This window comes from Arvicola amphibius, chromosome 14 (assembly GCF_903992535.2).
Source record: "Arvicola amphibius chromosome 14, mArvAmp1.2, whole genome shotgun sequence".
Classification (NCBI taxonomy): Eukaryota; Metazoa; Chordata; class Mammalia; order Rodentia; family Cricetidae; genus Arvicola; species Arvicola amphibius.
In genome coordinates, this window is record NC_052060.1 from 15,139,314 (window position 1) to 15,166,722 (window position 27,409).

General features: G+C 40.5%; 1 protein-coding gene across 3 annotated transcripts in view; it reads right to left on the reverse strand.

The window, feature by feature from the left end:
* Hipk1 (homeodomain interacting protein kinase 1) overlaps window positions 1–27,409 on the reverse strand; it is a 48,962-nt gene that overhangs the window by 13,831 nt on the left and 7,722 nt on the right. For 2 of the 3 annotated variants that reach the window (XM_038310887.1, XM_038310885.1), the window contains exons 2-9: window positions 22,967–24,044; window positions 14,015–14,138; window positions 9,401–9,520; window positions 8,633–8,719; window positions 7,469–7,653; window positions 7,007–7,169; window positions 4,748–4,973; window positions 501–622 (exon numbers count right to left, since the gene is read on the reverse strand). In XM_038310887.1, coding sequence (XP_038166815.1) covers window positions 501–622; window positions 4,748–4,973; window positions 7,007–7,169; window positions 7,469–7,653; window positions 8,633–8,719; window positions 9,401–9,520; window positions 14,015–14,138; window positions 22,967–24,042 — 2,103 coding nt within the window. In that variant the 5' untranslated portion in view covers window positions 24,043–24,044. The remainder of the gene's footprint in view (window positions 1–500; window positions 623–4,747; window positions 4,974–7,006; window positions 7,170–7,468; window positions 7,654–8,632; window positions 8,720–9,400; window positions 9,521–14,014; window positions 14,139–22,966; window positions 24,045–27,409) is intronic. The other variant, XM_038310886.1, reaches the window with a different exon arrangement.

A 27,409-nucleotide genomic window follows, 5' to 3' on the forward strand; every position in this document is an offset into this window, starting at 1 on the left:
AACACTAACATATAGAATTCAGAGTATAATGTTGTATACCATACAAAACCTTCATGATTTTGTCTATGGCCTTAGTTTCTCAATCATCTGGCAAAACATTTTAAAGTTTTTCTACTAGACACATAAAATGAAGGATTATATCTGAAGAAGTAGCCTGATGTGACCTAGCCTTAACTCTTAGAAAATTCTAAGACTAAACAAAAAAAGGACACCAAAGGGCAAGGATGAAACCCTAATTTTACAGCAAAAAAATATGCATGTGTACTACCTTAACCATTTCTCAAGGTTTAAAATGTCACCTCTGCAAGTCTAAGGAGGTAATAGAAGAGCCACAAAAGATAGGAATAAGTAATCTGTTCTATTATAGATGTTTCATTTTAAGACCTCTGAATCATGTACAAGAGAGATTTTACACTCAAAGCAAATTTTTTATTCAGGATAAAATATCTGATTCTCAATAGTGCTTCAGCAATACTGAGCATGTTGCTCTGGCTTTTTACCTGAGTAAGTACTCCTGACTGTATCTGCAGCGGCTGAGCAGCAGGCGCCTGGGGTACAATTGGCACAGCATTATCCATCCTCACAGGGAATCCAGAATGTTTTGTTGTTGCTTGCAGCCCAGCTGGTGGGAAAAACATTATACTTAGGTTGCTTTGCTGGGTCTAAGAATACTGTAGGTGGGTTGTCATGGGGGGGGGGTACTTTTAGCTTTTTCCTATTGCTCAGGTTTTCATTCTAGACACTTAAGACAAAGCCCTTCATTCACAGAAATCATTAAGAAGAGGAGGCTCTATTCCCTTCAGTGCAAAGGCATTTCATATAGGGAAGGTGGCTTAAGGGAATGTAAAGTCTTAATGTTACAAAATGATTACATCCCCATTATCAGTGCAGGCAAAAGGCGAACAGTCTCCACTCTAAGTCACATTTATCTCAGTCCCTAGGGGAGTGGGTGAGGAAGAAAGTGCGCTTAAGACTGTCATCTGTCACAAAAGAGAAATGAGCATAACTCTAACTCAGTAACTCATAACCTATTACCCTCTTGTGTAAAGAATGTTTTCCTCCTCAAAAAAATACAACCTAGTTCAAAAATTAGATACATGTTGTATCTAAAAATAAGAGTAAAGTCAACAGAAAATGAAGGAATTATACAAAAATCACAGGCATGTTAGCTTTTGAAATCTACTTCTTATTCCAGAAACCTGTTCTTGTTGGCAGCTTCCTCATCTGACTCTTACAGTTCAGGGGCAGCTGGGAAAGTGAACTTACTGCTGGAACACTCCCTGTGTCTTACTTATCTCAATTTATTGTGATTTGGCATAAATATCAAATGGCTCCTATAAATGGCAATGTCTTGAGCTGGGGAAGGGCCACACAGTTCTTTCTGCCGAGACTGCAGAGCCCAGACCTCTCAGGCCCGCCCCCATCAGCACTCTCAGTACCCCCTGAGTTTCCATCATGCCTCCTGTCTACTAATGCGTGCCGTCTGCTAAGTGAAGACAAACATCTCATTAGAAATGCTAACACTATTACCAATCTTAATCTCTCTCTGCACCTCTGCCCACTCCTACTCAGCAATGTCTTCTTATGCAGCCCTGACAGCTACAACGCTACGGCCTTACTGGTTCAATCTTCCAGATGCTGGGACTACAGTTGCCACTATCCCTGGCCTTACTGTTGCTTTAACTTTACTATAGAAGTGTCAAGTGAGCATAATTTACAGAACACAATACTGCTATTTTCAGTCAGTCTTCTAATTTTCTGTGTGAGTAATTTGTGAGGAATTTAGTAACAAATTTTGATTAAGAAAAAAGCATTCTAGAAATGTTAAGAGGGGGACTAGTAAAAGCAGATTTAAAACTGCTAAAAAATGCTTTCTTAAAAAATGCTACTTATATAGAAACAACTAATAAGGATGTTAAATGTAAAGGTTGTCAGCCACGCCGCCTTACGCACTCCCTATCTAACAGAAGAGCTAAGCCATGCAAAACTCTAGTGCATGACCAACTCCAGGCGGTGGTGTAAGAGCTTCCCAAACATGGAGGGACTGAGAGGCAAGCTTTGGGAGGAGATGCTCACTACAGTAGCTCATCTATGACTCCAGAGGGATAAAGTGAAGGGGAAATTACAGACTAGTTACCACTGGGCAAAATATGAACACTCGTCAACTCTAGCACGGGAAGTGATTTACAGTATTGAGCTATACATGCTTGATTGCTGCATTTACTCACACTGAGGCCATTTTGTAAGAGAGAGAAATGTCAGCAACCTGAAGTAGAGGACTGCTGGGTAGAAATCAGCACAGAGCAGAAGTTGGCAAGTCAACCAACAACTATCTGGAAGTATGGAATACTTCAGTGCACATGTGATGAACCCCACTACCTAGGTTTCAAACTGTCTACCATAAATGACTAGAACACTTGGTCATAAGAAGGTTCCATCATTTATACATCGGGGTGATATTACCCACCTCCTAGAGCCAAATATGTAATAATGTATTTCAGGTATAACCATCACTACCTTATTTGTAAGCTCCCTCTGGTCCAAACATTTAAAATCTGCTCTATTTTATAGTTTCCTTAAGTTATCTAGAGTTTTAGACAGATTTTTCCCCTAAAGCTTATATTTATCAAATTATACCAAAAGGAGTTCCCCCCACTCCCCTCTATTGCTTTAGTTTACATCCTATTCTATTTTAAAAAAAAAAAAAAAAAAAAAAAACTCAAGAGTTCTTTTATCTAAGAATCATCTGAGAAGCAGCAGAGGATTTCAGAATCTTACATTTGAGTGCTGTTCCCGCAGAATTTACTTTGGAAAGGGTGGGAGAAGGGGTGGCTAATTTGCTAAGTTCTATAGAAGCATCAGTTTGTGACAGCCCAAAGTATAGAATTACTCCTATAAGGTACATATAGAAAATAATTTGGTAAGTTAGGCTAAATTTGCATTTACGGATTGTGAATCTGCTCCTCCGCTCTCCCTGCGGTCTCTCCCTGGTTTACATCGCTATTGCTCTCCTGGCCTCCCGGTAAGCTCTCAGTCTCCCCCAGCCCCTCATTTCCTTCCGCTTGCTCCGACTCTGTCAGAAACCAAACAAACAAAAGTCATAATCAATATTTAACTGAAGTAAATAAAGAGATAAAAATGCTACCTGCTTCTATATAAAAAGCTCTGAGAAGTCTAGATCCTAATTCATTCCCACAGTGATACCAAGTTTTTCTTTCTCTTTTTTCCAAAATTAGTGTTTTAGGTTTGCCTACATGCGTACACGTCATGATACTTTTCTCTCATTCGTCCTCTCCACGGTCCTATTCCTCCCCACTCCCCTGCAGGTTCTCTTTATTCCCCTAGCTAGTTTCCCTTCTACTTTCCAATTACATGTACTCCATTACCCTTCTTTATTTCCTACCTCCTCTAAGATCTCGTCTCCCCACCACCATCCCCTTTCTAATTTCAAGACTTAAGACCTACAAACACACATATAAATACACTCACATGGAGGGTCTACACATAAGAGAAAATGTGTGTTTGTTGTCTCAGTCTAGCTTATTTACTATTTTTACTTGTACTTTTTTGTGGAAGATGCCATCTTACCATAACTGCCTGAATGGCTCCACGATCTTCCTGTCGGAATTAGAGGTGTGAGCCACTACACTGGCCTGACAGACTTTTAAGGGAAAGCCAAGTGTGTTGTCAGAAAAGACTCAAAATAATTTAGCCTTCCAAATAGCTTATCAAAACAATCAACACACATTTCCCATATTTTAGGAAGGGGGTGGGAAAGCATTGAGCAGACTGGATTAGAAAATAATAATGAAAACAATAAGAAAGCATGGGAATGTGAATATTAATCTTATTGGAATGGGAGTCTGAAGACTATGAGTCAGGCTGAAGCAGATGTCTTAATGCCTTTCCCCACAAGAACTTCAGCTTGCTTGTAGAATTTCACTTCAAAAATAACGGTCTGAGCCAGGCGGCGGTGGCGCACGCCTTTAATCCCAGCACTCGGGAGGCAGAGGCAGGCGGATCTCTGTGAGTTCGAGACCAGCCTGGTCTACAAGAGCTAGTTCCAGGACAGGCTCCAAAGCTACAGAGAAACCCTGTCTCGAAAAACAAAAAAAAAAAAAAAAAAAAAAAAAAAAAAAAAAAAAAAAAAATTAACGGTCTGTATTACTAAATGAATTTTTTAGTTTCTATATTCTTAACTGTTTATATCCTATAATAAAATGACACTTTGGGAGGCAGAGGCAGGTGGATCTCTGTGAGTTCGAGGCCAGCCTGGTCTACAAGAGCTAGTTCCAGGACAGGCTCTAAAAAAAGCTTCAGAGAAACCCTGTCTCGAAAAACCAAAAAAAAAAAAAAAAAAAAAAAAAGACACTTTATTTTAGTTTAAAATAGAATGAAGTTAGATTCAATACATAACAATTCTGATTTCGGCAATTTAAAGATGCACATATTCTACATACTGAGACATATATATGCTTCTACAAAATAAATGGTATTTTGCTTCAGTGGGCACAAACACATTATAAGTGAATTAAGTTGAGCTCCTCTAATCCATCAGGCAATATTATTAATTAGAGTAAAATCAATGTAAAGGGGAAATTACTTTGTGACAGCTCCCAATTCCAGCTATCTTCATCATCAGAGTTTAAACTTGTCAAAAAGCAGAACTAAACAACTAGCCCTGCCTATGGTGGGAAAGTCCAAAGTCCTACTAAGTAAGAACAGAGGAATGAGTTTCCACACTTACTCTGGAAAGCAGGTGGACACACTATAAATGTTTGTTGGAACGGATCTGTCTGAGTACAGATCTGGGTGGTTCCAGGTTGTAAAGAAACACCTTGCTGGGCAACTCCAGGAACTGGTGCAGCAGACGATGGGTACAAAGCTGATTGGTAGTTTAGCAGCGAGACATCTGAATTAGCCAGAGAAAGAGTAGCAGCTGCTGCAGTAGAACTGGAAGCTAGAACACTGGCCTAAAAGAAAAAAAAAAAGGATTATATACATACATTAGTATAAGATGGAGATAAACAATAGCCATTTATTTATCTATTTAAGAAAAAAAACTTTAGAGGCTGGGTCTCAGGTAGCCCAGGCTGGCACCAAACTCTTTATGCATTCAGGAGTGGCATATAAACTCCTGATCCTTCTCCCTCCACCTCCTGAGTGTGGGACTTTTAGGCATGTCCCACCAGACTTGCTTTATGCAATGCAGGGGATATAACAGAGGGGATTTATGCATGTTGACAAGCACTCTGCCAACTGCGTTATATCCCTAGCGTCAAAAAAGAAACTTGGAACAAAGGATTTGTTTGTTTATTTTATATTTTTGTTCTTTGAGACAAGGTCTTCCTGTGCAGTCCTGGATGGCCTGGAATTCATTATGCAGATCAAGCTGGCCTGAAACTTACAAAGACCTGTCTACCTTTAACTGGAATTAAAGGTGTTTTTTGTTTTGTTTTAATTTATGTATTGCACCATATGCAAGCAAAGTCAGAGGACAATTTGAGGGAGACTTAGAGCTCTTCTTCTACTATATGGGTTCTGGGGATCAAACTCAGGGTGTCAAACTTGGCAGTAAGCACCCTTACTCATGATGGAGTCATCTTGCTAGCCCAGAACAAAACTTTAGCTATCTTTGAAATAACTCTTAGTTGGGCAGTGGTGGTGCGTGCCTTTAATCCCAGTACTTGAGCAGCAGAGGCAGGGTCATCTCTCCTCGAGGCCAGCCTGGTCTACAAGAGCTAGTTCCAGGACTAGCTACAGAGAAAACCTGTCTCGAAATAAATGGAAGGAAGGAAGGAAGGAAGGAAGGAAGGAAGGAAGGAAGGAAGGAAGGAAGGAAGGAAGGATGGGGAAGAAGGGGAGGGGAGGGAAGGGGAAGGGAAGGGAAGGGAGGCTACTTAAGAAAATTTCCAGGCCTGGGAATATACAGTCAGTAATACAGTGCTTGCCTAGCAAACAAGAGATCTGAGTTTCAAGCTCCAGAACAAAACAGGAAATAATAAAGAAATACTACAGTGGCACACGCCTTTAATCCCAGCACTCGGGAGGCAGAGGCAGGCGGATCTCTGAGTTCGAGGCCAGCCTGGTCTACAAGAGCTAGTTCCAGGACAGGCTCTAGAAACTACAGGGAAACCCTGTCTCGAAAAACCAAAAAAAAAAGGAAATACTACAAAGGTGAGTAAGCACAAAGAGTGGCAAGTGGTTACTCTTAGGTGCTGGACTGTTTAACTATATAAAACTCAGATACTTCTGCACAAAATTTGCTTCATAGAAAATTCCACTAAAATTCATAAGTATTTCTATTTAAAAAGTAGACCAAACTAAGAAACAGAGAAGCTTTCGTCTTTACAAACAACAAAAGACTAAGTATTCATTGGCAAGCAAATACAATACCACCCTTTTAAGATTACTATTCAAAGAACCCTTGAAAAAAGTAAACTCCTATTGGAAAGAGTTGGTTATCTGATTAAACTTAGTAAAACTAGCAGCAAAGTAACTCAATATTCAGAGCCCATATACGCAAAAACTTGAGGGTATGGAGTAGGCTGTAGTTAAATGCTATCAGCACATGACTGACAAGGATGTCAGTCTAGTTGGATGTTTGTTACATTTGCCAAGTAGAAATTTATTTTTTCTTCTTTAATAGAGGAGACTGAATCTCAGAACTGACCTTCATTACTATTGAGTATGAATGTGCATAATAATACTTGTAGTGTGGGTATGTGTGTTTCACAGGCTGAAGAAACTTTTGGGAATCAGTTTTCTCCTTCAACTGTGAATTCTCATGATGAAACAGAGGTCACAGGCTTGCATGGCAAGTACTTTTATCTGCTGAGCCAACTTGCTCAGGCCCTCAAATAGAAAATGCTTAAGAAGTTACAAAACAAAACAATAAAAACAAACACACACACACACACACACACACAAACCCAAGGACTGGTCTCTTTGCCTTACTGCCTTCTGCCCTATTTCGGCTTGAGCTCCCCAATCATTCCCTGAGTACCTGATTGTGCACTGTGTTGAGCTGGTTGCTGAAGCTCATGGTTAGATTTGTGCTTGTATTTGGAGCAACATGTGTAGTGAAGGGACTCTTGATCTGACTCACTGTGTCATACATGTGAACCCTCCGCTTGCATATCTCCATGTTCTGGAAACAAGACTTAACGCTGAAAAAGATTAAAAAAATGATTGAATGAATGCTGAAATTTAAATAACAAAAAACTCAAGACAAACATGAAACAAAGTATTTCTTACAAATATTCCAAGAAAAAAAGGCTTTTTATGGTAACAAGAAGAAAGATAAAGCCTTCTCTTTAAGTCACACAACTTTTCAGTAAGAAAGAAAAGCATCAGTGAACCAAATACACAGGCCAAAGTTACAACCAACTTGATAGCTCCCACATAGAATGGCAGTTCAACCAAGAGCCACATCATGGCAAAAGTCCCCAGATGGTACCATACTCACTGGTTACTGTGTGGAAAATCCAGAAGGTGAGACATTGTCACAAACTGATGGTTAAGAGTTTTCAGAGGAGTGACTCTCTTATCTGCATCAATCGTCAGCATTTTCTTTAAGAGATCAATGTATTCTCTCCGATCTGCCTTCTCTGCCAACATGTCTGTTCCCTCTAAGTCCGTAGACATATTTACCTTCCAAAGAAAATTAGAAACATATTCCTTCACTTAAGTTTAATAGTAGATTAAAAATTTACTCTGTCTGCTTTTCTCTCCAAAACAGAGAAAACAGATATTTAATACTAGCATTTCAGAAAAGAGAAACCTGGGGAAATGAAATTTGATTACAGAATAATAATTTCCTCAGGCAGAAACTCCTCTGTGTGTGGGGTACAACAGAGCCGAGCTAATTCATGGCATTAAAATTATTGCTTAAAATAATTAAGCAAAAAATTATTGAAATATACAAGTTTCTATCATTGAAAAGATTAAATGGCACAGTACAAAATGTTTAAATTTGGAACATAATAAGCATTCTCAGTAAATGTGAGCTCTTATGCAATTTTTATTTTGGTAGAGAAAATGGGACAAGAAAGAAACCTTTATAAATATTACTCTAAAATAACGGCATGAAACAAGACCCAGTGAGCAAAAGCAAGGGAGAAATAGACACAGGCTGAAAATGCTTGGGCCTATTTTAGAGCCTTAAGATTTTGGAAATTGATAGCCAGGTAGTAGTGGTGCACGCCTTTAATCCGAGTGAGGCAGAGACAGATGAATCTCTGTAAATTTGAAGCCAGCCTGGTCTACAAAGCAAGTTCCAGGACAGCCAGGACTTTTACACAGAGAAACCCTGTCTTAAAAACCAAAAAGATTTGGAATACTTGCACATACTTTACTAGTTGAACAGCCCTGACACCAAAACCCCAAATGAAATCCAAAATCTGGACATTTTTAGTATCACTTGGTGCACAAAGAGCTTCAGATCCGAGAATATTGTTTTAGTGCGGTGTATTTGGGCTACAGAAGCTCAATCAAGTATCTTTAAAGTATGCACTACTAGAATTCAAATGTTCTTTTAACACGTAGCAAAATGTTAGCAGGTATGATCCTTCAACACGTGTCTCTGACTGAAGCAGCACGCCAGCCCCGCCTCTCTCGGCTCGACACTCACCTGAGCCATGTCGTCTAAGCAGTTAAAAATGTACTTCCGGGCTTCTTTTGACTTTATTCCAGTCTCCAATTCATGTTCCTCAGGTGTCTATAAAACACAGATTTTTAAAGAACTCTACATTATTTCCATTTTTATTTTAATCTGAAGGCAGAACACAAAGAGATTGTATTGTTGCCTTGTCAACTATAGATGGCAAAGATAGAACCTGAGAATCCTACAGTGGAGAGATGGGGCGTCCTTTCAACTGTGCCAAACAGGCATGGCAGCAGTGATGCCACACAGCGCACGGTCAGGTGAATGGGATGTAACCATTTCCTCTTACAGATTCTTGGACATGGACACAGACCCCAATACTGTTTAACCGGCTCAGAGGCAGAGTGTCAGGAGGTTAACTGATTTCTCACACTGAAGGAGAAAGCTCAGTATTAAAAACAGACTCTTATTTCAGGAAAATCTCTAAGGCCTGATGTGAACGTTAGAAAATGAGGTTGTCTTACTGTGCTAGTGAGAATTCCCTATAAGAGTCATTATGTTTCTCTAGCTCCACACTTACTGAGCATGACTCTCCCTAAATATGCAGCACAATCTCAACCAGCTGAACTGGCTCATTATCTTGATTTTTACACATGCATAAGACATAATAGATGTAATAAAATCATTTTCCAAAGGGTTTTCTCCTACAAATATATCCCCTTCCCACACTTTCCTTCCTCTAAGTCAAGAAATTATTAACTAAAACCTAATTTTAAAGTTGTAAGGAAGACACACCTTAAGCCTCCACAGTGGGTACCCCAAATTAGGATCTCTGTTGAAGAACCTGGTTGTTTTAGTTCCAGCACTGAGAAGATATTCAGCTGGCAGGCCTTGTGTTTGTGAAATATAACGAATCTGGAAAAATCAAAACCATCAAACATCAATTTCAAGTGGAAAATATATCAAAAGCTTTTACACTGAAATCAACTCTAGCCAGAACAGCCAGTGTTCTTAATCTCTGAGCCAACTCTCCAGCTCTAGATTTTGATATTTGCATACCAATGTTCACAGAAGCATTATTCACGATAGGCAAAAAAAAAGTAACCATGTATATTGCTACTAACAGATAAACAAAAGGTGGTATATACACAATGGAACTTCATTTAGCCAAAAAAATGATGTTCTGATACAAGTAAAATAAGTCTATCACAGAGCTCCACACTTTCTATGTGATGAATATTTATGATATGACAGAGAGGGCAAATTTACATAGAGAAAAAATATCTTAGTATTTGTGTAGCGGTAAGAGAAACTGAGGAGTTTGGAAGAAAATAGGCATTGATACTAGGTGTTATTACAGAATGACAGAATGTTCTAAAATTGGTAACTATTGTACATTACTGTAAACATACTAAAAACCCATCAATCTGTACACTTCAAATGGTTGATATGTATAGCATGTGAATTCTAACTCTATAAAGTTATTTTTATAAAAACAAAACAAAAAACTTAGCTGGACCCTATTGCATGAATCCTTTTTTATTACCCAGATGCACCAAGATAAACTACTGCTCCCCAGTAGCATCCTATTTACTCAGCACAGGCAAACTACTTCTCCTATCACCCATCAACATATTACACAGACACTTCCAAAAGGACCAGATCCTTTTTCTTTACAAGGAAAGCTCTGATGGCTATCTCAGCTTCTAAAGCCAATTGTACGTGCTTCCACTTCCTAGGAAATTTACACTGATCTGTTGCTAAGCTTGAACCAGTGCAACTGAATAGCTGGACTAAGAACTGCATTCCTGGAGGCTGTGATTGGGTGGAGCAGGATCCATGAGTCCCCTCAAGTTTTATAAAGACAATGTGTGTGTGCTATCCGTGTACTACTACATGTACTACGGTACCACGCCTGTAGCGTAACACCTGCACTACAGGACCATCTGCAGTTGGAGGTTTAAACACATGAAAGAATGCCAAGAATGCCCCCTTTATTGTGTTCCAGGGCAGCTTATATAAGGATCCTTAACGGATAGCCATACCCAACCCAAACCCACCAGAAACCACTCCCCTGCCATCAGGAATTCCTGAGGCTCTCCTGCTCAGAGCAGCTGCAAACACAAAAACAAGTTGTTTTGCTCAGAGCAGCTGCAAGCAAAACAAGTTGTTTAAAAGAAATTCGGGGCCTGGGGGTCCACAGCCCCCAACATGTGTGTGTATTTCGGGGGTGAGGATCTAAGCTTCATTAGCCTCTCAGAGGGTCCAGGATGGACTGAGAACTGAGAATCAATGCTCTGGTTCAATCCCGATTATGGACTTGCATCATATCCTAGCCCTCATACTTTCTTCTTCTAAATTAGAAAGCCATTATTACGAGGTAGGAAAGATTAAAAACATACAAAGAACAACATAACAAGTTACTTATGAGTAACCTATTTTATAATTTATTCCAAGACAGTTCAAAAATGAGACAGAATTCTAAGCTAAGAGAAAACAATGTTTTGCTCTTTTTTACCTTCTAATTACAAATTCCTCAAAAACAAGACAAAACTTGTGTCTGTTGTGTGCAGGGTGTGGTGGTGTCAGTGGATGACAGACTAGTAGAATGCAAGTCTCTACTCTTAAAGCGCCGCCGATATTGTGGAGGGCAAGAAATGGAATTCAAATATTTCCATAGCGAAGCTTTAATGGATTTTTTTTAAGGAAACAGCATCCTGTCTTCTATAGCTTGTCAGCTTAACACAGGGGCAGCATTTGCAGCTCTAAGTCAGACAAAGTGGTGCGCACCTAGACAAAGTGGTGCACACCTAGACAAAGTGGTGCGCACCTAGACAAAGTGGTGCACACCTAGACAAAGTGGTGCGCACCTAGAGTCCCAGTGCTCGAGAGCCAGCCCAAACGACTGGGAGTCTATGGCCAGTCTCCACATAAGTTCAAAAAAGTTTCATGACGACTGTTCTCATAAAACCTACTTAAGACACCTAATCCGTAGCATAGCTTCTGAAACCTAATGTGTTCAGTTACTTTGTTCTGAGCTGTGTATAAAATAAAATAATAAATAATAGCAGTTCTGAGTGAGCTGAAGTTTACTCCCAGAGCTCCAATGAAACTTTACTTCTATCTTAACTCACAAGACACAGTTGACTAGAGTTGATCAGTACAGAGCCAGAAAAATGCCAACCATATATAATATAGATAAAGTCCTTCTTTATTGTAGACAGAAAAACACAACTTTAGACCAAATGGACAGTAGGAGAAATTATTTTTGTTTTTGTTTTTTAAGACAGGGTTTTTCTGTGTAGCCCTGGCTGTCCTAGAACTTACTCTGTAGACCAGGCTGGCTTCAAATGCAGAGATCCACCTTCCCATGTGGTGTGGGAAGTTCTTATGTAAATGTGTTGCTTTTATTGGTTAATGAATAAAGCTGTTTTGGAGAGTGGCTTAGCAGAATAGAGGTAGGCAGGAAAACTAAACTGAATGCTGGGAGAAAGAAGGTGGAGTCAATGAGAAATGGGTTAGTTTTGGATATAAGAACTAGCTAGCAATACATTTAAGATATTGGCCAAACAGTATTACAAATAATATACTTTCTGTGTGATTATTTTGGGACTGAGCAACTGGGAACGAACTAGCAGCCTGCAACACCTCTGCCTTCCAAGTGCTGGGAGGCACCAATTTTCAGTAACAATTAGATTCCTTTTTTCTCTATCTAAAAACTTTGCTAGCACATTTATTTCTCTAGAATCTATTGCACTAGTAAAAACAGATGACCAGCCCTTAAAGAACACAGGGTTAAGGCAACAACACTTCATCCTTATAGTCAAAATTTGTATGTAACTTCCCCACATGAAGGCTGGGTATCGAATTTTGCCCTCTCAAGATGTTAGTTAGTAAGTGCTCTACCACTGAGCTATATCTCCAACCTGATTATTTTGGATCCCCTAAGACTTAATTACTAATAGCCTAGCGTTGACCAGAAACCTTAGCAAAGCCATAAACGTATTATTAACACATATTTATTTGTGAAAAATGCACAAGAAGCACAAGAGATCAAGTTTTCTTGGCTACCTTAAGCAGAAATGATTAGCAGTATGCAGCACTGTAAGTAGATGCTTGCCAATCTTGAGTTCAGTGGGTCAACATCAAGAGTGACTGCAAAATAACTACAATAGCACAGCAAACACCAAATTATGAGTTAGCACTATACTGTAATGATTGAGATCTGGTTAAGAATGGCATCAAGGCTGGGCTTGGTGGAACACTCCTTTAATCCTATCACTCAGGAGGCAGAAGCAAGCCTGGTCGACATAGTGAGTTCCAGGACAGTCAGGGCTCTATGCAAAGAGACCTTGTCTCCAAAAAAAGAATGACAACATGTATGGTCTTATGTTTAAGTTTTTGGAAAGCTTTAACCTTTTAAGAATAAATTTGTGGCTGGGTGATAGTTGCACACTGTTGTGGAATATTACCTGAAGATTTGTTCTGTTTATGCTATGGAATATTTGGTTAATGGTGTGTCACATTCTTTTTATGTTGCACTTGTTTAACTCTGTGAAGCTGTTACTTTTTGTTGCCTAAAATACCTGATTGGTCTAATCAAAAGCTGAACAGCCAATAACTAGGCAGGAGATGGATAGGCGAGGCTGCCAGGCAGAGAATAAATAGAAAGAAGATTGAGGAAAGGAAGAGAGGAGGACACTAGGAGCAGCCACTCAGCTACACAACCAGCCACAGAATAATAAGAAGTTAATATAGAATAAAGAAAGGTAAAAGGCTGAGTGGTGGTGGTGCACGCCTTTAATCCCAGCACTTAGGAGGCAGAGGTAGGAGGATCTCTGTGAGTTCAAGACTAGCCTGGTCTACAAGAGCTAGTTCCAGGACAGCTAGGGTTGTTAAAGAAACCCTGTCTTGAAAAACAAAAAACAAACAAAAGAAGAAAGGTAAAACTCCAAAGGGAAAAGGTAGATGGGATAATTCAAGCTAGCAAAGCCAGCTAGAAACAAGCCAAGCTAAACAACAATTACTGCACACACCAGAGGCAGAAGCAGGTAGATCTGTATCTCTGATTTCAAGGCTAACCTGATCTACAAAGCTGTTACAAAGAGAAACACTGTCTCAAAAAACCAAAAAGAGGGAACTGACAGGATAGATTTGTAAGGGGGAGGAATGTAACTATATTAATAAAAAAGAATAGATTTATACATATTTTTGGAAGGTATCAATATAATAGATTATTTGTCCACATCTATATTTTGGACTTACAACACCCTTAATTTTTTTCAATATTCCTACGTTGTGTGGTCTGTTTCTTCAAGTTGTTAAAGAAGCACTCTTTGTATGTATGTGTGGACCTGTGCAGTCTGAGTTTGTGTTGCTCTCCAAGTTCATTCAAACAAGCACTCTTACCTGATCGTACTCTGAAGCACCAGGATAAAGAGGCCATCCCAGGAACAGCTCCGCTATCACACAGCCCAGTGACCACATGTCAATAGCTTCACAGAATGGTAATCCAAGAATAATTTCAGGAGCTCTGGCAAAATACAAAGACATAAGGTAAAATAGCAAACATTAATTGGGGAAATTAACTATGGATGGTGACTAAATTCTGTTGCAGTATCAGCAACAAGAACATTTGTTTAAGGAAACTGAAAACCATCAGTACATAACTACACAGTCAGAACTTGAATTCAGAAGCTTTAGCCAGTTAGTGGTGGCACATGTCTTTAATCCCAGCACTCAGAGACAGGCAGGTCTCTAATCTACAGAGTGAGTTCCAGGACGGTCAGAACAAAACAGAGGAATGCCGTCTTGAAAAAAAATTCAGAAGTTTCGAACTGCAGAAAGGTAATACAGAACACAATCTATGTATCCAACAACCCCACCAGAGTTCATGATAGCGCCCACAACTGATACATTAATATCTCTGTAGTAATACTCTAAGTAAGCATATTAAATTGGCTAAATACATTAACCAATCTTTTTTTTTTTTTTTTGGTTTTTCGAGACAGGGTTTCTCTGCAGCTTTATTTTTAGAGCCTGTCCTGGAGCTAGCTCTTGTAGACCAGGCTGGCCTCGAACTCACAGAGATCCGCCTGCCTCTGCCTCCCAAGTGCTGGGATTAAAGGCGTGCGCCACCACCGCCCGGCAACTCTACTTTTTTTTTAGAAATTTGATTTTCATTAATGCTTCAAGTCCAATAATCCATAAACTAAGAGTATTCTATAGGCAAACACATCTGAAATGAAATTACTATTCCCACTGACAGAACAGGAAACTGAGACAAGGAGAGAGTTGCCTAAACTACAGTAAGTGATAGAGCAAGGATGGCTCTCAGCACACCCCGGAATTAAATACATACTAGCTACATCCTCACCTTCATTAACTTACTTGGAAGGGTGGTATGCATAAGTGGACTTTTCTCAAAGTATGACTAAAAAACTATATGCAGTGGATAAAGGGTAAACCAAGCCTGTGGACCTGAGTTCTAGCCCCAAAATTTACATGGTAGAAGGAAAGAACCAACCTGAAAAAGTTATCCCATGATCTCCATATATATCTATTTCCCCCATAAAAAATGAAAAACAAACAAAACACTAAAATCTCAACTCGCAAATATTGAAAAATAAAATTAGGAGAAAATAGATTTAAAAAGACATGATAACGTTTAGGAGTAGACCTTAGGAGTAGAGCATATGCAATGGGTTGATTTGATTCTCCAACAACAAAGGTTGAGCAGGTGAATGAGAACAGGTAACATGAATACAGTCATGATGATAAATGACAGTGTGCACTGTATGCTGTGTACCTCTAAAGTCTTCAGAAATGCTGAATCATAGCATTGCTGCACGTCAGCAATTCTTAAGTTGCATATGTTTTCACTTTTTTTTTTTCTTTTTCAAGTCAGGGTTTCTCTGTGGCTTTGGAACTTACTCTGTAGACCAGGCTGGCCTCGAACTCAGAGATCCGCCTGCCTCTGCCTCGCGAGTGCTGGGATTAAAGGTGCGTGTCACCACTGCCTGGCTATGTTTTTATTTTCTACCGTTTTACAAATGAAGATATATCTCGGGTTAGAGGCAATGCTGCTCCTTTCATGTGGGGCATAATGCTGCATCTTGGAGCCAATCAGAGCAGCTTAGGATTGAAGAGATAAAGCACTATCTTCATTTGACAGATGAAGAAACGGAGGTTAAATTATTTGTCTACACTACTAAATGATGGCACCTGGGCAGACTGGATCTACGATCTGAACCTTCATCACTTTCTCTAAAAATGTCCTTTTCTTCCATAGAATTTGGGGTCTGAAAATATATTCCTGATACACACCCTCATCTAAGAGGAAACAACAAAGCAGAATCCACGAAGAGCCTCTAACTGGACATGCATCCTCACAGACTGCCTAAGTTTTCCAAATTTTGGTTTTAGGGAAACACATGATTATTGTTATGCTGTGTGTGGGTGTTGAGTTGCTTGAGAAAGATTCATTGGTTATATTGTTGTTGGGTTTTGACTGTCTGCTCTTTTAGTATTCTGAGACAGGGTCTTGCTATGTAGTCCCACTTGGCCTTGAACTCATTTTATAACCCAGGCTTGACACCTGGGTTTCTCCTATCTTGGTCTCCCAAGCCCTAGAACTACAGGCATGCATCACCATGGCTTGCCTAGGATATTCCCCCCTACCCCAAAAAATAGCTTCTACAGGTAATTAAAGATCAACACCCTTAGGAAACAGGTAAGTTATACGACTCTACAGATTCTAAGACATTTTCGATCCTTACCCTGAAATAGCAAAAAATTTAGGCCTGTTCAGACTCATTCTGCCAGACAGAGCAGAGCAAATATTAGCAGCTTTTGCAGTGTCTGATAGGAACCCCAACCCTCAGTCATCACGCCTGCACAAATACAGTGGTCCACCAAGACAACCACTGCAAACCTGAGGCCCACCTGGTCTACATGGCAGTTCCAGAAACTGTCTTACAAAAGAAAAAGAAAGAAGGAAGAAAAGTAATGTGTGATGTTGAAAGTAACTTCAGCCGTTTACGACTGATGGAATTCCAAAATTCAATTAAATTTCAACCACTATAGCATGTTCTTAGGAGAATTAATAAAGCTGAGAATAGGAGTACCCCCCCAAAAATATAAAAGCTTTTCTAAAATTGAAAAAAAAGGGGGAGGAAATGTCTTACTTTCAGTGAGCAGCAACATCAATTTCCAAGTTCACGACAGCGCCAGAAATAGCTGGCAGGGCGAGCGCACATGGCTTGGTGCCGAAATAAAAACTGGGCTGAGAACATTCCAAAGCATCGACTAAGAACCCGGAGGTTTTAGCAGTCCTACCTTACAGAAAGACATTTTTGAAAAGGTAGATCAGGAGGGAATAGTGGGCCAGCCCAGTTTTTAACTTCTTTAAAATAACACAGCTTGAAGTGTCAAAGAAATTAAGGAAAACACTAATTCCAGCCTCATTTAAAAAAAAAAAAAAAAAGCAAAACAAACAGTGAAGGTCGGCTGCAGTCTGTTTTTCCTCGGGTCCCTGGTTCTGGAATGACAAAAGCAGCCAACAGCTCTCAGAGAAAATTCACAAGATAGCAACTCTTCCCTTACACAAAGACAAGTACTAAAAAAACCTCATGGATTTAAACTAATGACAAGTAAACAAATAAAAAAGTGGATGGGGGTAGAAGAAGGAGGAGGAAGAAGAAAGAAGAAAGGGGGTGCAAGAAGGAAAGGAAGAGGAAAGGAAAGAAAGCTGCAGCAGGGGCTTCTCATCACTGGGCCTAAACATACTCAACCTCTAGTTAGTGAATGAAGTGTCTTCCCTTTTACCAAACAATGACAGCACCTCTAAATTGAGATTTCAATTGTTGAAATTATTCTCACTGTATTTTCCTCTAGGCCTCCTTTAGACTCTCCAGTCTTAATATAAAGTCTTTGGAGGGGTTGGAGGGGTAGTTCGGTGTAGGGGGCATTTTTAACATGCACTAGTCCTGAATCTGATCCTCAGTACTGGAAAAAGTCTACGGACATGGAAACCCTGGTTCTGCTGTGTGTAAGAAGGCCGAACCAGGCACACACTGTTACCCCAGCACTGAAGAAACAGAAGCACAAAGACTGAAGGGTCAAGGCCGGCCAGCCCAGGCTACACCATGAGGTACTGTCTCAAAATTAAATAAAAGAGGAAGAAAGGAAGGGAAAAAAATGAAGGATGAGTTAGATAATTACTTATCTGGTCTGTTTCCAGTCATAACATTGTAATACACATAAGGCAATAAAAGACTGGGTACTCAAGTGTAGGAAAAAGCTAGAGATGACAACAACAAACTTGGCAGTATTTTGTTTGTTTTGGTTTTTTGAGACAGGGTTTCTCTGTGTAGCTTTGGAGCCCCTCCTGGAACTCGCTTTGTAAACCAGGCTGGACTCAAACTCAGAGATCCGCCTGAAAGCACAACTGTTTTTTGTTTTTGTCCCCCCCCACCCATGAAGACTGAACCCAGGGCCTTGCCTTCGCTAGGCAACTGCTCCACCACTGAGTTACATCACTGACCAACCAAACTCGGCAGTATTTATTTCAAGGAAAATGCTACTAATTGTGCTTTGAAGTAATGGGTCTCTCTCTAACAGTGGTTCTCAACCGGTGAGTCTCAGACCTTACAGGATTTGCATGTTGGATATCTGCATAAGAGATATTTATGATTCATAACAGTAGCAAGATTATAGTTATGAAGTAGCAATAACAATTTTTTAAGGTACCTGGAGGGATAGCCGTGGGTGCTGGGAACTGAACTCTTATATTTTTGGTTGTGAGCCTAGCCTCTAATGGGCTGAGCCATTCCTCCAGGCCACAACAACATAATTTTATGGCTGAGGGTCACTACCACATGAGGAATGGTATTTTTAGTCACAGCATTCAGACAGTTGAGAGCCATTGCCGTAGAGGATATACAACCCCATTCTTAAAGCACAAACACTAAAGGTACTAATTAAAATAGCCAAATGGCAGAAACAGCAGTCCCTGCACGTTCATTTCCCAATTTTGAAAAGCTCCTCCAAGGTCATAAAGCCCTAGTTACTGGCACCCACGGCAAGCTGAGTACAAATCATTCTTTGGTTGTTTTCATGAACATTCAGTTTCTTTCTTCCCTTAGCTGAGGCACCAAACCTACTTATTTACCAGACTAGAGATGTTACATAAAGTCCAACTTCCTGCATCTGCATTAGATTGAAACTGCAGTTTCACTGTTACAGGAAATCAGATTGTTTGTGTAGGATAAATTAAGCTATACTTTTCTTCTCTGCAGTGTCCACCCATAAACAACAGAGTGATCTAAGCTTGAGACAAATGCTGGCTAGTTTGTATGGAAGAGCAAAGTCCTACAGCTGCAAGTGCGGCAGACCTCTGTCCCTAAAACTCCAGCCCCAAAGACAGCAGCTTTCCAACATTTCCACTGCCTGGATCATTTAGCCATGCCTATGGCTAAGTGCGGCAAATTTCTGCCAAATGGTAGTATCTGGGTATGTTTAACATTGGGACAAAGCAATGTAAACTTCAAAGAGTGATAAGAAGGCTGGATTTGAAGGTAGCTTTCCCGGCTAAAGGTTTGCAAAAGACAAAGACAAAAAAAAGGGGGGGGGGGAGGCTGGGGTGGCAACAAAGAGATATGAGGATACTCAGGGCCCACTGAGGACAAAACCAGGGATGAGGGAGGGCTGCCTGCACAGCTCTTCTACCTGCTCATGCTTGTTATCAAGTATTCCTATAAGACAACACAGCACACAGGTGAATCCTAGGCCGAGCCACAACCCCTGATGCTGAGCTGCTTGCAATGATGGCGTGGGAACAGAAAACACTTAAGAAGTACAATTACTTCCCCTTGAAATTATTCTTAAAGCCAACAACCAAATTCATAAGTAGCTTTGTAGAATACTTTAAAACTTAGAAAACCTTAATTTTTTTATAAGATCAAAACCAAAAGGAAAAGGAAAAAGTATACAGATTTAGTAGCCTAATACTAAAAATCAATCACTGTTAGTCTCTATGTAAAAATCCTATCAAAAATGATTTCATAAAATATCCTGCATCCCCTTTTGTTCTGCCGTTTTGTTTTAAAACTGCCTGGCTATCTCTGAGAGGGCACACAAACGGTTAATGAACACCTGCACACCAAGGACCGGCTCAGAGCTGAGAAGCTCCTGCCTGAGCTGCTGGGCTCTCACCTCCCCGGCCTCAGAGATGGAAGTGGGGCAGGGAGCTCTTTAGCACACCTGTAAGCTTGCGGTGCATTTGTACTGTATGGGGGAGGGGTGCTCAAAGGGGAGTAGCAGAAGCAAATGCAGTTGGAGCCTAAATCTCCCAAGTCATAAATAAGTAAACTGAAGTGAAAAATTTCAACATCAGCCTGGGTTGCAGGAGCAGGATGACACTGGAAACCACTGGCCCTGCGAGCTCCTTTGCCTCATTTCAAACAAAACATGTCATAGTTTTATAAAACCATAAAGATTTTTTTAAAAGTGAGGATGGATTAAAAAACTATCATTAAGCTGTCAGTACTGCATTACCCCCCAAAAATTGCGATGTCAATGTTATTATTATTAAATACTATGATTGGAAGGAAAAAATAGAAAAATCTATCCTATAGACCAATGATTCTCAATCTCCCTAATGTTGTGACCCTTTAATATGGTTTCTCATGTTGTTGTGAACCCAACCATAAAATTATTTTCACTGCTATTTCACAACTGTAATTATGCTACTGTTATAATATAAATTTCTGATATACAGGATATCTGATATACGACCCCTGTGAAAGGCTCATTCGACCACCCAAGCGGTCGTGCCCCACAGGTTGAGAACCACTGCTTAGATAGACATACAGAGATTAACTGTATGGGACACAGAAATAAACTCTTAAATATATGGTCGAATTAACTTGACAAAGGTGCCAAGACCATTCACTGGGGGAACCGACAGTCTTTAGAGCAAAGGACTTTGTGTGAAATAGTCACATGCAAAAGAATTAAATTAGGCATTACTTTAAACAATAAAAATTGAACAAAGGAGCTGGGCAGTGGTGGCACATGTCTTTAATCCCAGCACTCAGGAGACAGAGGCAGGCGGATCTCTGTGAGTTTGAGTCCAGCCTGGTCTACTAAAGCTAGTTCCAGGACAGGATCCAAAGCTACAGAGAAACCCTGTCTCAAAAAACAAAAACAAAAAAATGAACAAGGGGTGGTAGCCCATGCCTGCAATCCAAGTATTCAGGAGGCTGAGCCAGGAAGGAGACTGCTGAGTTCAAAGCCAGCTTGAGCTACCAAGTGAGCGCCAGGTCAACCACAGTTATACAGCAAAAACCTGTCATAAAAATAAATTAACTCGAACTTAAATAGATAAATGTAGGAGCTAAAAGTCTAAGATTTGTAGAAGAAAACAAGAGATAAACTCCACAATGATGGGTTTGTAATGCATGACACCTGAAGAATAAACAAGGGTCAAAAGATTTGTGTATCAAACACTAGCAAGAGATTCAAAAACTGTAAAAGGATACAAGATATTTGCAAATCATATCTCTTAATGCCTAGAATATATATTTTTAATATCTAAAACATAACAACAAAACCAACTGAAAATCTGGGTGGAGGACCTGAATTAAGTATCTCAACAAAAAAAGTATAAGGTATAAAACAAGGACATGAAAAATGTCAGTATCACTGATTAGGAAAACATAAAACTACCTGTGATACCACTTTATACCCATAAAGATAGCTACTTTAAAAATATATAGAAAATAACAAGTGTTGGAGGAAACATGAAGAAACTGGAACTTTCCTTCACTGCTGGGAGGAATATAGGAGCACAGCCTCCCCGCAAGTTAATAGCTTCTCAAAGCTACTCACGACTCCCTATGATCTAGCAAGTCTACCCCAAGTCTACAACTGAAAAGCCTAAAAATATGAATTTAGATACATGTACAGCAGTGTTCAAAGCAGCATCATTCACAAGAGCTGAAAGGTAATAACAACCCAAAAGCCTATCAACAAATGGATAAACAAAATGTGGCATATTCACACAATGAGATTTCTCAACAGAAGGAATGACATCCTTGCTGGGTGCTACAGAATAGATTAACCTCAAAATCATACATCATTAAGATCTAGGGATGGAGCTGGAGAGATGACTCTGTGGTTATGAGCACTGACTATTCTTCTAGAAGACCTGGGTTCAATTCCCAGTTCCTACATGGCAGGTCATACCCATCTGTAACTTCATTGCAGAGGACTGGATCTAGCTTCTGTGGGGACCAGGCACACTCTTAGTACACAGACATACATACTAACAACACCCATACACATAAAATAAATAAAATTCAAAGAAAATAGATAACAAATCTATTAATCCTAATAGGCAGATCGCTGTGAGTTCAATTCCAGCCTGATCTACACAGCAAGTTCCAGGCCAAACAAGGCTATATACTAAGACCTTGTCTCCCCCACCAAAAAGACACAAACACACACACACGCCCCTAAGAGAATACACATAAATATGTATTTTATAGTTACCTATTTCTGGTGTGGGGAGGCATTAAACTCAGCCTCATGCAGGCTAGGCAAGTCCTGTGTTTGAGCTACATACACTTGTTCATGTTTCATTTCTTGACTGAATGGTTGTACAATCAATATGCTATTTATGTTATTAAATTAAGCATCAGATTCTTAAGATCAATAACTAGGTAAAATAAAGATCTAAGAAGTAAGAGCATATTTTTAAAGCCTTGGTTATAAAACACACAAAATTGTGTATACCAATGTAAGTACTGTTACAAGAATTTAAAATAATAAAAGAGCCTTGTATTGGAAGTACTACTCTAGAAAGATAAATCAATAATGTACTTAGGTCAGGCTATCCTAGGATAACTAAATAAATTCAAAATATTGTAGAGATGTTCAAACAGAAGATCACAGCAATCATCTAATAAGAATAAACTGCTGCTAGGTTAAATCTAAAGGTGTTCCCAAGACATTTACATGCCAAGGTATGAGCTAAAGAAACCCCTGCAGCATCTGCCCAGATGTCCTTTAAGTGGGAAAAGTCAGGTGTAATGGCAGTCAAGAAAGAGCCAGATACTAGTACAATTCAGCTAGCAACAACCTTCAGAATGAAATTTGAGCTCATTTTTCTAGTACTAACGAGGATTTCAGCAAGAAAAGCATGTTACTTACAGAAATGCCATATATACATGTAAAGAGCTAAAACAAACGCTGCTCCCATCTTGGAATCTAGAAATAAGTAGACTCCTGGGTAGTATAGTTAGATTTCTATGCTATGCATGTTAAACACGAGGACAATTCTCTGGATTTTGCACTTGCCTGTAGTAGCGTGACTGCAGGTAGGTTGAACACACAGCTTTGGAAACGTGACTAGCAGAACCAAAGTCAATGACCTTTACTCGGTAGGGCTGGCGAACTGGATCAACCAGCATTATGTTTTCAGGTTTGAGGTCAGCATGAATGAGACCCAGACTCTTCAGCTTCATCAAGGCTGTGGCCACCTGCTGCAAGATTGGCCTGATGTACTTGAGTGGCAGCGGGCTGAACTTGTTCTGCTTTAGGAAATCATACAAGTTCTGCTCCAACATCTCAAACACAAGGCAGGTGTGATTCTTGTGCTGGAAACACTCGTAAGAACGGACAAAATTATACTCATCAGCATTTTCACTGCTTAGGCGGGAAAGGATGCTCACTTCAATCTGCCCTTGTCTGGCATAGGAAGGGTGATTCTTCAAGATCTTAATCGCCACAATTTCCTTGGTGCTCCGCTTCCAGCACTTTGCCACCTGTCCAAATGTCCCCCGGCCTAGGAACTCCAAGACTTCATAGCTGTTGGTCATAGAGCAAAGGGTCTCATGCTGGACCAGCTGGTAATCCCCTTCTCCGCTACAACTACTGCTCTTCGTGGTCACAGTGGTGGTCGTGGCAGCAGCACCCACCACAGTTCTGTTTTGCAGCATGAGAGGGGGATGTTCTTCTATGATCTGCACACTACCGTTGCTGTCGACTTCCTCACTTTTTCTTTTCAATCCACATTTTTGATATGGCTCAAGCAAAGAAACGTTGCTCCTGTGAGTCAGGGTCTGGCTGCTTTGGAAGGTTGCCGTAGCGGCACTGCCTGAGCTATCAGCAGCTGTTACCACAATATGCTCCACTGCAGGAGCTGGGAGGAGGAGGCCCTGGTCGTAAGCAGGAATATTGAAATTTGCTACCTGGTGAGAGGAGCTGGCTTGCCCTTGTGTGGCTGGGAGGGTTTTGCTGTGGGTATAATATTTGTCGTTGCTGCTCTGTCCTGAAACATCCCAGCCAGAGGGCTCTATTTTCAGTTTCTTCGCACTGCAGAAGGCACTCGATGACACTGATGGGGGGGAAAACACCTGCAGCTGTGATGCCATACCTACATGGAAAGAAAGCAAGAATGACCACAGGGTTCACGATGCAAAGCTTACCACCAGCATACATGAAAACACTGTAGCTGATCAAAGACCGAAACCGCGCTGTTTCCCGCCTCTCAAAGGCTAATTCAGTCCTAACCGACATTCACAGAACCAGGGTCCACTCCTCTGCCACACATATAATATAGTGTTCTCCTCTCCAGCCCTGGAGAGACTGCCACCAACCAGAAGTCACCCATGTTGACAAGGCGAGAGGACTTCTGAAGAGGAGGACTTTGTGCAGAAAGCTGTCCTTAGACAGGGTCAGGAGGTAAGACAGCTCAGTGGGCAAAGGCAGGTGCCTGCAATGTGAGCTTTCTTCCAAGACACTCACGGAGGAAGGAGACAGGTGACTCCTTGACAGTTGTCCTCTGACCTCTAATCTGAAGATGACATACACACCAGACTCATACATGCACATCGTGTACATGAAACCATGCTGGACTACACAGGGATGAGTCAGACGAAGGCGAGAACGGGAGGAGAAAGAGGAAGAGAGAAATGTAAAGAAGATAAGGGGAGAGGAAATAAGGCCATCCTGAATTTCCCGCAGACATCTAAAGTTCAGTAAGCCGAAACATTAAACCCTCCCAAAGCTATTTTTTTTAAGAATAAAGTCTACACACTTAGCACAGAACACATGCCATGTCATCTACATCTGCCCTCTTCTCACCCGCTGGGCCTTCCCTTCCTACAGAAACTCCTTTCCTAGTTCTATACTTTCCCTCTCTATAACCCAATATGTCATCTTCAAAAAAAAACCTAACATGGAGACCCCTCTCTCCTCCTCTTCTACCCCTCCCACCAAATCTATACATTTGATCCAAATGCCCACTTGATTGTAAGACACTTCAAGTTCAACATGTCTGAAATCCAGCTTGACAGGCCTCCACCCCACTCTCAATTTCCTATCTCAGTTATGGTATGGCACCAAACAGCCACCGACTCAAGCCAAGAATCAGGGAGCAATGAGCCTCGGCTTCCTCATCTCTATAATGGTAACAGCACAGCCATGTCTGGAGCTCTTCTGAGAATCTGGTATTAACACAGGGAAAGCGGTGGCTCCTGGCACTCATTCCATGCACGCACGCCTCTCCCTGTTTTCACAAACTACTACCTGTCTGATCTGTACCTAACTACAGTTCAAGTCGGCATTCTAGTTCACAGTGCAAACAGCCTCCAAAGAATTGCCGCAAACACACCCAGTTCCAAAGAACTGCTTTTATTTGTTGTTGGGGTTGTTTGTTGTTGTTTTGGTTTTGAGACAGGACCTTTAGTATCCAATCTACCCTCGAGCTTGCTATGTAGCTGAGGTGGACCTTGAACTTTTACATCTTTGCTTTTAAACAACAAGCTAGATGGATAACTGTTCTCTTTTCTTAACCATCTCTCCTCCTACTCCCCTCCCCCCCCCAGAAGTTTTCCATTACTTTGGGCATAAAGTTAAAAACCTTCAAAACAGGCCTTGTTGAGAGATGGGAGAATCAACAGGTTGAAGGCCAACTGAGTTTAAGTCCAGGCTAGGTAACTTAGTGAGAGACCCTGCTTCAAAATAAAGTAAAAAACAACAGGAACAAGCGAGACAGAGAGAGGAGGGGGGGGGTGGCAGTAGCTAGGGAGCTAGCTCGATAGTAGGATGTTAAGGATGTTATAGCCACAAGTTGCTTAACATGTGCAAAGCGCTGATACAACCCTCAGTACATGGGGTAGAGAAAAATCTTTACCAAGGGGATAGCAAGATGGCTCGACCAATAGGTGTCTGCCATGCAAGCATGAGGACCTGAGTTAAGATTCCTTGCACCCACATAAAAGCCAGGCATAGCAGTATGCACCTATAATCCCAACATTGGGGAGATGGAGACAGGATTCCTAAGGCTTGGTGGCCATCCAGTCTGGCTGAATCAGTAAGCTCCAACCAAGTTCAGTGAGAAACACTGTCTCAAAAAAAAGGATGGAGAGCAATTGAGAGAGATATGACATTAGCCTGTAGCCTACAAACACACACACACACACCCTGTTCCTGCAAACATACTCACATGTCCACAGACTCAAAAGCCTCACCAAAAAATTCTCAAAATGTTCTTGCTAACCAGCTTCCCTACTTTGATCCATCTCCTCTGCCTCTGCCTCCTAAGGGCTGAGACTACAGGCATATGCTCGTCAGTTCCTGTAAGGCTCTCAATAAGCTCCTAATGCAAACCTCTTCTCTCCCTCAGCATGCACACATGCGCACACCCACACACACATCCCGTTGTCCCTTCCATTATGAAGTTGCTGTTCTTCGCCTATAATTTTAAATTATTTACTGTCACATCCCTGCCCACAGTATAAATTCCATGAGGACAGGTACCATCTGTTTTCTTCCTCACGTCTATCTTCCAGATTCTGTTAATGCAATATAAACACAACATTTGCTGGAAGAAAGACTTGACCCCTATCAAGTTCGTTATCTACAACTCACTAACACTAATACATAAACTGTAGTACTTTCAAATTGCTTTGGTTTTGTTTTCTTTACATGTCCTTCTCTTTTGTTTGCATGGTTCTTAAGATATGGGTGAAGTCTCCACTCCAACCCCCCATAGTACAATTTTACAAGTCACAAGAAAATAAACATATGATTAGAAAGGAAGGAAACATGACAATGGATGTTACAGAACATGAAAAAGCATTGTGTAGGGGCTGGAGTGGAGGTCAGAGATTGTGTCTGCCTAGAATTCACAGGGCCTTGGATTTGATCCCTGGCACTGATTTAAAGGAAAGAGGGAGGGGAGAAATACATGCACTTCTTTGTGCCTGATTACAACTTAAAATTATCTGCACTGCAGTCAGCTGCAAAGAAATGTATCTTCAACCTTCAATTTCTAAAATTGTTTTGGTTTTACTTTAAGCAAGTTTCCATAATTTATATGAACCTCAACAAGAAAAAAAGTACAAATTAAAAGCTAAGGCCAGTGCACTTCAACTTAGGAGGTCATGTATATACAAAGAATTTTGGCCTACCTACATCACCAATGTAAAACCAAATTAATAAAAGTCTTGGGGCTGAAGAGATGGCTCAATGGTTAAGAGCATTGGCTGCTTTTTAAGAGGAACTGGTTCAATTCCCAGCACCCACATAGAGGCTTACAACTGTCTCTAGCTTGCTCCAGAGGAACTGGCACCTTCACACAGACATACATGCAGGCAAAACACCAATGCACATAAAAATGATAAATCTTTTAAAAAAAATTCTAAAAGAAAGCAAAACTGAATTTGAAGTTCCTTTACAAATTTTGCCTATTAAAATAAATACAAAGTATTACTTGCCATCATAAAATTGAGCCAA